Raw genomic sequence first — 12,361 nt, forward strand, 5'->3', positions numbered from 1 at the left:
GCTTTCTTCACTGTGGCATTTGTGAAGGCTCATAAATTACAGTTGTATTGTTGAAATTCTGTCTTTGGAATTTTAATTTGAAGCAACAGATTTTGTAAAGGAGATGTTTTCTTCCTTTGTAGAGAGTGTTGCAGACTGATCAAGATTTCTACTCAAGTCACTCTCCTATTGACTATTTCAGGTATTTAGAGGTAGAGTGGGAAGTTAAGCGAAAAACTCACCGTGAATTCAGTAAAACCAACATGGTAGACCTGTGCCCTAAAGTCCCGAAGCAGGATAATAGCAGCGACTGCGGAGTCTATTTATTGCAGTATGTGGAAAGCTTCTTTCAGGTATGTGCAGATACAGACTTTTTAATTCACAGTTACACAGTTCTGGCCAAGAAGAGGCAGGAAATTGTGAGTAGGCAAGGACATATAGAAAAGACATGGCGGCCACAAGTGACCCCGTAGGAGAATCTGAGAAGTTTACAATTATTTGATTATTATGTTAAATCAAATAAAGCCATAGATGAACAAAATGGACGAAGACATGAAATACAGAAAATATCAAATGAACATTCTAGAGTTGACAACATACAACAATCTATTAAGAACTTTCATGGAGTTCTTTTTTTTTTTTTTTTTTTTTTTTTTGGTTTTTCGAGACAGGGTTTCTCTGTGTAGCTTTGCGCCTTTCCTGGAACTCGCTTTGGAGACCAGGCTGGCCTCGAACTCACAGAGATCCGCCTGGCTCTGCCTCCCAAGTGCTGGGATTAAAGGCGTGCGCCACCACTGCCCGGCCTTTCATGGAGTTCTTAATGTGGTAATACGTGTATGTATGCCCGTGTGATTAGGTAGCTGACCCATGAGGATGAGAAAACAGAAAAACTCACATAAAAGGATAGGTCCTCATTTAGGTGACCTGAGGGGCTACCTAGCCTTTTGACATAAGCCTTTTGCAATACGACACTATCCTTTGTGTTGTCCTGCATTCATGGCTGTCCTGGGATGCACATGACCTCAGGGCTGCAGGCTGGATGCACCTGGTAGCACACCAGATACAGCAGATAAAATTGGAGAACTTGAAGGAAACAAAAAGTGTCCAAAGGTAGTTCATGGAGTAAGAAAATGTACAGAAGAGACGGGTCTGATAGAATGCAGGTCTCATTTTCATATAATTGGAGTCCCAGAAGGCTTAGCGAAGGATATCATAGCTAAGGAAACAATTGGAAGCATGGCTGTTATTTTCCATAGAGACTTTATTGGAATGTAGCAGCATTAAAGGCAAATCTTTAAACAGCAGGGAATCACAGCCTTTTCAGCACCAGCTCACTTAGTTCCAGCACTTGCAGCATCACTGAGGAAGATATGTTTTTGACCAGAAGTCTGTGTAGAGAATTCTTGCCTGCAGTTAGAACTTTCCTGTGTCCTCACTTTTGGGAGGAATGATACTGCATGGTAAAAGATGTTGCACATGATAGAAATTATTACATAATTGTTACATTGTACTTGGTCCCCCCCTTGTAGTCCACATTGGAACTTCATTATACGTAACAGTTCTGGTCCTCTAGTATTGTTTCCTAGTAGGTTTTGATTTAAGTTTTAGAATATCCAATGGACCTTTTTAGTGATGTATTCTTACTTTGTTACATAACTCTAATTGTAGGTAGCCTCAGTCAATAGAATATATGTTAAATATAGAATCACCATATAAAGGCCGGGCGGTGGTGGCGCACGCCTTTAATCCCAGCACTCGGGAGGCAGAGCCAGGCGGATCTCTGTGAGTTCGAGGCCAGCCTGGGCTACCAAGTGAGTTCCAGGAAAGGCGCAAAGCTACACAGAGAAACCCTGTCTCGAAAAACCCAAAAAAAAAAAAAAAAAAAAAAAAAAAGAATCACCATATAAAATTTCTGGGAGAAGCTAAAAATTCTAAACCTATGTCTTGTAGATTTGTGTACTAATGTAGCATTGACCAGGTTAAAAACAGGCTTGAGGAGTCAGTGGGTTTCCTTAAAGAAAACAATACAAATTTTAGTAAAAAACCAGGCAGTAAATCACCATGTAGGCATTGGCCCATAGGGTCACTGACAATGAGTCCATCCTGAGATTCCAGTCGGTCCATCGTCTCACTCTTCTCCAAGATAGAAGTCCTTACATTAGCCTTCTAACAGCTTCTTCAGATTTATAAAGCCAGGTAAGGGTAGCCTTCCTTAGCAACTAAAAGAAAGTTAAAAGCAAGGAGAAATAACTTTGTAGTTGCAACTCAACTTTGCCATTAAATTAACACTGTAGAGCCGGGTGCTGGTGGCACACACCTTTAATCCCAGCACTCAGGAGACAGGCAGGCAGATCTCTGTGAGTTTGAGGCCAGCCTGGGCTACAGAGCAAGTTCCGGGACAAGCTCCAAAAGCTACACAAAACTCTGTCTCGAAAAACAAACAAACAAACAAACAAACAAACAAATTAACACTGTGGAAACATAACTGTTCTGGAAGCTGTTTCTTACCCTAAAAGACAACTTTTAGTGGGATTTTCCATGTTTACAACTCTGGAAATCTTTATCCAGGGCTTTCTCCATAATAGTTTAACAAAATTAGCACGTGTTCAAAGTAATCTGATTTCCAAGTTCTGCTGAATCATTATTTACCAGTTGTAACCACTCAGACATGCAGTGTAACCGAGTAGACTAGTTAATTTAATGTTCTAAAGTGAGCAGTTTCATGAAAATGTTCTAAAATGGATTGTGGCCATGTTTACCCAGTTGAAAAACTGAAAACTAATTGTGTGCTTTATGTGAGTGCTGTGGTATGGTGTGCAACAAGATGTTGATTTTTGAAAGGTATCACTTTTCCATTTCCTATAAAAGTGAGATTTGGAAAAACAGAAATCATGATGTCACACTAATGGCATTCTTTCTTTCCTCTTAATAGGACCCCATTGTTAACTTTGAACTCCCAATCCACTTGGAGAAATGGTTTCCTCGCCATGTAATAAAGACCAAGCGGGAAGACATTCGTGAGCTCATTTTGAAACTTCATTTACAGCAACAGAAAGGCAGCAGTAGCTAGTTAATCCGCAGGCACGGCGCATGCTCTCTAAGCTTGCTGGAAAGCCGCTTATCAGCATTTGTGTCAGCTTACCGAGAAGGAAGGAACTTGCGGTCGTCCATAAATTGTTGAAATGTATATGGTATCTTGTTTGAGTCGTTGGGCTCTCACAGCTGAAGGTGTCATAGAAGCACTTATAGAAATTAAAATTTCATAAATATATTTTTATGATGAAATATGCTTGGATTATGCAATAGCATATGTAATGTGGGAATGTTTTCATAAGTAATAAAACTATGTGATCAGTACTTCCACATGACTGGGTGTTGATGGGAGTTAGGTTCTCCCCGGTGCCAGCCCAGCACTTGTCAAGTTTGTTGACAAGTCACATCATATTGTAATTCTCTTCTTTGCAGCTCAAGCATGCAGTATGAATACTGTGTATTTTTTTAAAAAAGGAACTTAGTATCAAGGCTTCAGAAAATGCCATTCACGGCATCCCTTCTGTATAGTGTGAAAAAAGAATACCATTAGATAAAAATGTACCCTTTCAAAGTGCAGCTTATTATTCTCAGTTGCTAAATGCAATTACTCTGCTCGGATCCCCTCCTCCTCCTCCTCCTCCTCCTCCTCCTCCTCCTCCTCCTCCTCCTCCTCCTCCTCCTCCTCCTCTCTCAGTGTCATAAACAGAGGTCTGAGACGTGAGCTCATTTGTTCAGATAAAGCGTGGAACAAGTTTTAAGTACCAAATAAGTTCTAAAAAATGATGTAGCTAAGCTTTGTTTATTTGAGGTACAGCTATATAAATACTCATTCCTACATTACCCCAGATTGTGTGTATACAGTTTCTATAAAAGATAAAATTGGTGTCCTCCTAATTTTAACAGAGTACCTTTAAACTTCTATTTATTATTTAGAACCAAATACGTAATTTTATACCTTGGTTACCCACTGTTCATCTGCAAAGCCAGATTTCTCATTTCTTTTATAATTTTAAGTTATAGTTTTTAAAGATGTATGATTCCCCCAGGGATCTCACACATACAGCGCCTAATATTTTATTAAATATTCAGGTAACAGTTCTACTGAATTTATGTGATGATGGTGGTGTTATCTATTAAACATTTTAGAGTCCTAGGCTATCAGAAATATTTTGAGGGAGACAATGATCTTACTGTTTTCTCAGATAATGGGTTTTAGAATATTTTGTTAAACATCTCTTGGATTTAGTTAGAACTCTGTGTAAAGCATTTGAAACAAAGGCAAAGTAAGATAAAACTAGGAAGTGACTTGGGGTTGTCAGTCAGCCTTAGTGTCCCCAGTTTCTGTTGACCTTGTCTCTCTCTCTCTGCACAGTTCAAGATACATGGCTTTTGGAGATTTCACATGGCAGTGGTTATTAATTGCATCTTTCATTCCCAATTGGTGTGTGTTGGGGAGAAACTTTTTTTTTAAAGTGGCTGTTAATTGTTTTGTACATCAAATTTTGGAAAGCCAGTATATAAGATACCTTGTAATTACTGAACTTTTTTGTTTGTGTGTTTTTCAAAGATACCACTGTCCTTCATCATGTTTTGGAGACTGTTTAAAATTTGTTTTCCTAAATTCATGTAGAAATAATGATTTGAGGATGTCAACATTTTATATTAAACATGTTTTCAATTCATTAAATTGAGGTGTAATTTTTTCTTAAATATGAAGCACTGCTAGAAATGGGTGACGTGGTTACCCGTTTGATGGGTGACAGTGAAATCACCCCCTGTGATGGGTGACAGTGAAATCACCTCCTGTGATGGGTGACAGTGAAATCACCTTCTGTGATGGGTGACAGTGAAATCACCTTCTGTGATGGGTGACAGTGAAATCACCCCCTGTGATGGGTGACAGTGAAATCACCCCCTGTGATGGGTGACAGTGAAATCACCCCCTGTGATGGGTGACAGTCAAAACTCTTAACAGTATTGTATAAAATGACCTCAGAATATGTCTGGGGAGTATATATGAAACATAAATATTTATGTTTATTATACTAGAATTGTATTTTTAACTGTACTGTGTCCTGCATATACCATGTAATTGGCTGTTTAATTTTTCTTCATATTTTAGCAAATATACAGTGAATTTGATTGTCTTTTTGTTTAAAGGAAAATATTTTTACTTCAACTTAAATTAAATAAGAAGTGCTCCCCAAATCCATAATCCAAAATACTCCTAAATCTGAAGTGTTCTGAGCAGGAGCATAATATGACAAGTAGAAAATTCCATACTTGACCTGTGATGGGTGACAGTCAAAACACTAAAAATATTGTGTACAATTACCTCAGGATATGTATGATGAGTGTATATGAAACATAAATGAATATCACACATAGACTTGATCCCTTCCCTCAAGTCATGCATTTGCAAATATTCTAAGATTCAAAACATACAACTCTTCAGCTCTCAGATATTTCCTGTGATATGCAGCTCCCATTATCTACTACCCAGTAGTACACACAAGAAAATGAACGTCAGGGTTATTGGGCTCAGTGGGTAAAGGCATTGGCTGTGCAAGCCTAGTGTTCTAGTTTGCTTTCTGTTGCTGTGGTAAACACTATGACCAAAGCAACTTGGGGAGGAAGGAGTTTATTTCATCGTATACTTCCAGATCATAGTCCTTGAGGGAAAGAAACCAGGGCAGGGACTTGAAGCAGAAACCGTGGAAGAATACTGTCTGCTGGGTCAATCCCTCTGCCAGCATTTTGCTAGACACACACACAAAACACAAACTCTTTCCTTTTTGAAAGCAATTTTTTTTTTTTTTTTTTGTTTTTTTGAGACAGGGTTTCACTGTGTAGCTTTGGCGCCTTTCCTGGAACTCACTCTGTAGCCCAGGCTGGCCTCGAACTCACAGAGATCCGCCTGGCTCTGCTTCCTGAGTGCTGGGATTAAAGGTGTACGCCACCACTGCCCGGCTGCAAATACTTTTTATAATACTTTATTTATTAATTAAAAGTTTTATCCCCTTCTAATGCCTGTAGCAGGCTTTCTTTTAGGCCACTAACCAACTCCCAAATCATGCCACAAAGACTTAATATTAGTTATGAATGCTTGGCCTTACCTTATGCTTGTTTCATTAGCTCTTGTAATTTAAATTATCTTGTTTCTTTTCATTTACATTTTGCTGTGGGGCTTTTTAACCTTCCTTTCCTTCTGTATATCTTACTTTCCTGCTGGCCCCATGGCTGGCTGGTAGCTGCCTGGCTTCTGGCCCCAGGTCTATCCCCCTCTTTCTTCCTTATCTCTCCAGCCTAGATTTCTCTTCCTACTTATTCTCTGCCCACCAGCCCTGCCCATTCTTCTCCTGCCTAGCTATTGGCTGTTCAGCTTTTTTATTAAACCAATCAGGTGCCTTAGGCAGGCAAGATGAAACAAATGCAACACATCTCTTCATAATTAAACAAATGCAGCATAAACACATGTAACACACCTTTACATATTAAAGTAATATTCCTCAGCATAAACAAATGTAATTATCTTTACAAAGTTAAAATAATATTCCACAACAAATGCCCATGATACCTTCCACTTTGTTACCCAACTTCATGCTGTTTTTGTTGTTTATTAATGCTTCTCTGGTCTAATTCGTGCTTGCGTATGAGCATGGGTGTGGGTTCCACCCACTGGGGCATGGACCTCCTTTTCATCTAGCTTCTATTACTGCCTAGGCCCACCTCCCCGGGGGCAGTACTGCATATGACAGTGGGCCAAACCCTCCCCAACCAATCAACAATCTAGACAGTTCCCACAGTCATGGTCTCAGGTCAATCTGATCTGGGCAGTTCCTCCAATGAGACCCCCTCTCTCCAGATGACTCGATTATATGAACTTGACAATAAAAACTAACCAGGACACATAGTGACCTGAGTTGGGTTCCTGGAACCCGTGTGAAAGTAGAAAGAGATAACTGACTTTATAAGTGGTTCTCCAACCTCCGCAGATGAGCTGTGCCCTGCACATTCACATATACATTATGTACATGTGTGCACACATAACACACACATACTAATCATAAATTAAGAAATGAGCTCTTCCATTTTTGAAAGCAAATACTCGTTTCTGGACAGATGAACAAGTCTAGTAATTTGGTAAGAATAGAGTTTGAGAGTGTGGTGAAGCTCAGCCTAAAGGGGGTATAATGTTCTTAGCAAAGGATATTAGTGAAAGGCAATAGACAGTGAAAAGCCTGCTAATGGCCAGAGCTTATTTGTAGAGAAGATACAAATTTTAACTTAAAACTCTTGAGATTGGGGGCGGGGGGAAGCAGTTTTTATTTGTTTTGTAAGTCCTATTCAATAGGGTAGTGATTGAGAACATTTTAAACATCTTTTTTTTTTTCCTTTTGGTTTTTTGAGACAGGGTTTCTCAGTGTAGTTTTGGTGCCTGTCTTGGATCTCCCTCTGTAGACCAGGCTGGCCTCGAACTCACAGAGATCTGCCTGACTCTGCCTCTCGAGTGCTGGGATTAAAGGCATGTGTCACCACTGCCCAGCTGTTTTAAACTTCTTAAAAATCATCTTCTGTTATTTTTTTGGGAGGGATCAGGAAGTGAAATGTCTCAACTTGTCATAGAGCTGCCTTCATCCTGGTCCAGCCTGTTCATCCTTCCATTCTCTCTCCCTCGCGGTACAGAATCACTCTCATGCTGTACTTCTGCTCTTTTAACTGGGCCTGTTTCTGTGGATCGTGTAAACTTTGCCTGTCACATTTCAGAAGACAGGGTTCTTTGTAGATGAGGCCTCCTGCCATTGGGGCCTACATTTACTCAAATGATCTCATCTGTAACTCTGCATTCTTTTGGGGGGGGGTGAAGAAATCAAAGCCTCAAGAAGACCTCAGATGAAGGTGTACCCTACTTAAAATTTACCGTGGTAACAACAGTGTGAGGTATTTTTCAACAACGTATATGTGGAAGCAGGTAATGGACTATTGTTTTGTGAGTGTGAATGCCTGGAGTTGGTTTTGTTTCTAAGTAGGTTAATAATCATTCTAATATGCTCATTTTAACTCGGTGTTTGATGTAACTTGTAACTGCAGCACTTCAAATCCCAAGCACTTTAGGACAAGTGATACCTAAGTCTGTTAGCCAGTGTTTGCTACACACACACACACACACACACACACACACACACACACACACACACGCACTGAACTTTACTCTTTTGAAAGCAAATACTTTTTTTTTTCCCTGTTATAAAGTGATTTTATTAAATTGATTTAGACATACTGTAGGTCAAATAATATTTTCTGAAGATAACAATTATGGACTTTAAAGCTTGACATAAAATTAGTAGCTTCAAAAGTGTTAGTTGTATTCCCCAGCAACAGCATGATAAAATAATTCAACTATGTAGAAATATAGAACTCTAGGACTAGCTGGAAATTGGGAAATCATTTAGTCCAGTGTCCTCATTCTGTGAGAAAACTAGACCTTAAGATTAAGCGATTTGCCCAAGCTTACATACCTAGTAGTAATAAAGCTAGAAATCAAACCAATTCTTCCTAAAACTAAGATTCTATTGATGATATTTCAACTGGTTCTCTATCAACTCAAAGTCTAGGCTTTCCTCTAATGTTCCACGCTGTGGTGACATTGAGTTAAGACACTACAGTAAATTGCTGTGGTGGCTGTGAGGCCTGGAAGGGGCTTTGTGAGCCAATAGCCCTCTCTGGAGAGGGGGGGAAGGCAGTGACCAGTGGGCCAGAGGCTTGCCTGAAGGTGTCTGCACTGAAATGCATGGTAACAGATTCATGCCCAAACACAACCCACTGACTGTGTGCTCCTATCAAGCCTCCTCTACACACCAAGGCTTCAGTCTTACAACAGCCTCTTCCAGCCAAACACCTAAAAAGCAAAACAAAGCAAAAAAACAAACCTGCAGAGAAAAACCAAGCAGTCTTGTATTTCTGACCATCTGGGAAGTTCTTTCTCCAGCCTTAAATGGCTGGCAGAAGCCACCAAGCCAGTCACCCACTTCAGACTTACAGGTCATTAGTTTCCCCAAAGACTTCCTGAGCAAATGACGAAAGCAAATACTTTTTAAAATAATACTTTTAATTTATTCTTTAAAAACTTATATTTTTTTTGGTCTTTCGAGACAGGGTTTCTCTGTGTAGCTTTGCACCTTTCCTGGAACTCACTTGGTAGTCCAGGCTGGCCTCGAACTCACAGAGATCCGCCTGGCTCTGCCTCCCGAGTGCTGGGATTAAAGGCGTGTGCCACCATCGCCCGGCTAAAACTTATATATTTTAATCATATCTATACACCATTATCTCCCTCTAACACTCCCAGTACCCCCTACCATCTCACTCGACTTCATGACCTCTTTTTATGTTGTTTATTGACAGCTCTCTGGTCTAATTAGTGCTTCCCATGTCAGCGTGGATATGGGGACCATCCACTGGGGCCTTGACAATCTACTAGTAGTTATGTTCCCAAAGGAGAGTGACTCTCCCACAGCACCCAGCCACTAACTGCTAGTAGCTCTTTCACCAAGGATGGGATCTCAGGGGTCCTTCTCCATGCATGCTAGGATTTTTGTGAATATTTATTTCCAAGTAACACTGCACATTGCTACTTCTCTTTCTAAAACGCCCCTTGTAACACTTGTGCTCAAAGAATAATCATACAGAATAATTCATCCTTCTGTTCCTTCATAGAAATTTGTATAAAAGTTTGATCATTTTTATTCCACATACGTATGCTTTTACCTGTGGGCTACAGGGCATCAGATACTGGAAACATTTTGCATTTGAAAAGGTTTTCTCAGTCCAAGTACAGCAGTGTTTCCAGGCCACCTTGGTTCTCAGGAGCTTTTCATTCTTTGGAGTAGGCCAACAAAAACAATAATTTCCACCAGTATTTGTTAATTAAGAATTTTCCTGTGTTTGCAATTGTCAACAAATATTTAGGACTTAGAAATTTTTTCATCTTTTTCCCCTCTGACTCAAGGTTTCAAGTTTCTTACAACATTGCTAGTATTTTACAGGTATTACTATGCACACACAGCTTTTTAGAAGGGCTGGAAATGTTTATTTGAGGCTGTCAGATAATTGCTAAGCTCTTCCCATGCCATGAAAACATGGACAATGACACAATTAGTTAAGGATTCTCAGGGACATGTGCTTTAGACCTTAAGTAATTTTGTTTTTCAAAAATTTCAACAGAGTATGTAAAACAAAATTATAGTTTTTTTAAAATTGTAATTCCAAGTTCCCACAGGGATGTTTGGTTGACTTTGTTGCTTTCTACTTACTTAGGTAGATGAAAAACTTACTAGTATAGATTTTTTTTTTCTGATTCTATTTGGTGCCGGACACCATTTGTAGACTAAAAGTGCTTGATATAGTTGTTTGCCCTGGGAATGCCATTTCAGGCGATGTTGAACTATTTTATTGCAAGAACATGCTGTTATTACCTCAGGGCAGGATGGGAAGTCACTAAGAGAAACTGTTCCATCAGAAAGAGTCAGCTGTAACAAACTTGACTACAATTGTAGTCTAGGGCACTAGGACATTGAAACCCCTGACTGTCCACAGAACCCCATCAAAACGGCCCCTTAGAATTCTTGGGAGATAATTTCTCCCTACTCTCTTGTTCATTGTGGCTCTTCCATACTACTTCTAAAAATATATATATATATATTTCTGCCTTTTTCTGTCATGGTGAACTCTTTCACTGGAATGTCACTACCATCTCAGATGTCGTGAACTTCACGTGTGATAGAAAATGTGGCAACAGTTATACTTAACAGCATTTATATTGTATGCTCAATATTTGTCAGGCAGTATCTTCAGCCACGTTGCGTGGGTGAAATGAGTTGATTTGTTAATTTAATTCTCTTGACAGCTCCACCGTGGGCTCCCTTTATTATTCCTTCACTGTGCACAAGGGAGAAGATAAAATAAGTGGTTAACAAAGATTTTCTTCTCCACAGGGAAATGAGCACTCCAGGCTTAGAGGTCTGAGTCCCGGGAAAACACAGAGGACTGTAAATCTACCACATTTGACTGACGGAGTCAGAGCATTCAGAGGAAAGACACCTGTGAAACACACTGTTTGTAAATGCACAGCTTGCTAAGGGAGGCGGGGCTTAGTAAGGCGCTTAGGTAGCTAGATTAGAATTCTCTCTGCCCATCTGTCCTAATTAGCTTACCTCCCTGCTTCCACAGTGTCCCTGTTAAGTCAGAAGCCAGAGCTACCCTGAAAGGACAATTTCTTTCTTTTTCTTCCTTTCTTTTTTTTTATTTACACCAATTGACAATGGTTTTGGAGTGGTTGTGCACTCCCAGACATAAACTTTTATCTACAAGGCCTTTTTTTGTAAAAGTTTGTTAATGGAAATTTCAAAACTCCGGATGCTCACTTAAAGATTTTGTTATCTCATTTCTTTGGTTTTGGCCCAAATGATTATGTTTCTTCTTTTAGGGAAGATTTCTCTGGGTATTTTGATATTTTTCCTGATGGGAGGAAACCTTGTATCATTCTCAGGTAATTAAAAAACTGCTACTTGTTTTCAGATTTCTGGGGGCCTTTAATATAGTCTTAAAACAGTAATATTTGACATGGTTGCTGTTAGATAATAGGACTATTAATCTTTGCTATTGCTTTATTGAACTTGCTTTAGAATATCTCCCTTCCTCATTAATAATTCCTGGGTCAAACCTTACACTCTTGTATTGAAATTTGGTGTCTATTTAATTTTTTTTTTACAATCTTGAATTAAAGAATTACTACCAAAGTGGGAAAAAGCTTGACTACTTTCCTTCGATATGCATACATATGTTGTGAGCATTGTCTTAAAGTTTTAAGTATGGCACAAACATCAGCTTGGGTCTTTTTGCTGCCTTTTGTACTGCGCCTCCTTCCCTGGAAGCCCGGGTTATGCTCCCAGTCTGTTCTCTGCAGTAACAGATGATCTTTTCTGCAGAAGAGACACAGGAACCCATGCATGTAGTCTCTGTCCTGCATGAGAAGTCCACAGACCCTTCCCTGCCTACCAGAAAGAGACAGCTTTTGGACTCCGCAGAGGCTGAGAGGAGGTGGCTGCTTAGAAGGCGGAGATCTATTCTGTTCCCAAATGGAGTCAAAGTTTGCCCCAATGAAAGCGTTACAGAGGCTGTGGCCAACCACGTGAAGTATTATAAAGCCCGAGGTAAGTGAACATCCAAATCCTTGGTCTCCTTTATGAAACTCAAACCATCACATTTATTGTGCACTTCTATAGTAAAAATGAGATCATTTAGATAGAAATGAACCGAATATTAGTGAGAAAAGGACTTAATCATATATAAA

The 12,361-nt window shown here is 39.6% G+C and overlaps 2 protein-coding genes across 5 annotated transcripts in view; both read left to right on the plus strand.

Moving 5' to 3' along the window:
• Positions 1-4,699, plus strand: part of Senp7 (SUMO specific peptidase 7) — a 130,764-nt gene extending 126,065 nt beyond the window's left edge. For all 4 annotated transcript variants that reach the window (XM_052740886.1, XM_052740887.1, XM_052740888.1 and 1 more), the window contains 2 exons: positions 182-332; positions 2,912-4,699. In XM_052740886.1, coding sequence (XP_052596846.1) covers positions 182-332; positions 2,912-3,049 — 289 coding nt within the window. In that variant the 3' untranslated portion in view covers positions 3,050-4,699. The remainder of the gene's footprint in view (positions 1-181; positions 333-2,911) is intronic.
• A 6,154-nt stretch (positions 4,700-10,853) lies between these two features.
• Impg2 (interphotoreceptor matrix proteoglycan 2) overlaps positions 10,854-12,361 on the plus strand; it is a 67,609-nt gene continuing 66,101 nt past the window's right edge. Inside the window, exons 1-2 of the mRNA XM_052740891.1 lie at positions 10,854-11,557; positions 11,997-12,221. Coding sequence (XP_052596851.1) covers positions 11,473-11,557; positions 11,997-12,221 — 310 coding nt within the window. The 5' untranslated portion in view covers positions 10,854-11,472. The remainder of the gene's footprint in view (positions 11,558-11,996; positions 12,222-12,361) is intronic.

The sequence above is a fragment of the Peromyscus californicus genome, unplaced genomic scaffold (assembly GCF_007827085.1).
Source record: "Peromyscus californicus insignis strain IS unplaced genomic scaffold, ASM782708v3 Scaffold_16__1_contigs__length_79575227, whole genome shotgun sequence".
In the NCBI taxonomy this organism is placed as follows: Eukaryota; Metazoa; Chordata; class Mammalia; order Rodentia; family Cricetidae; genus Peromyscus; species Peromyscus californicus.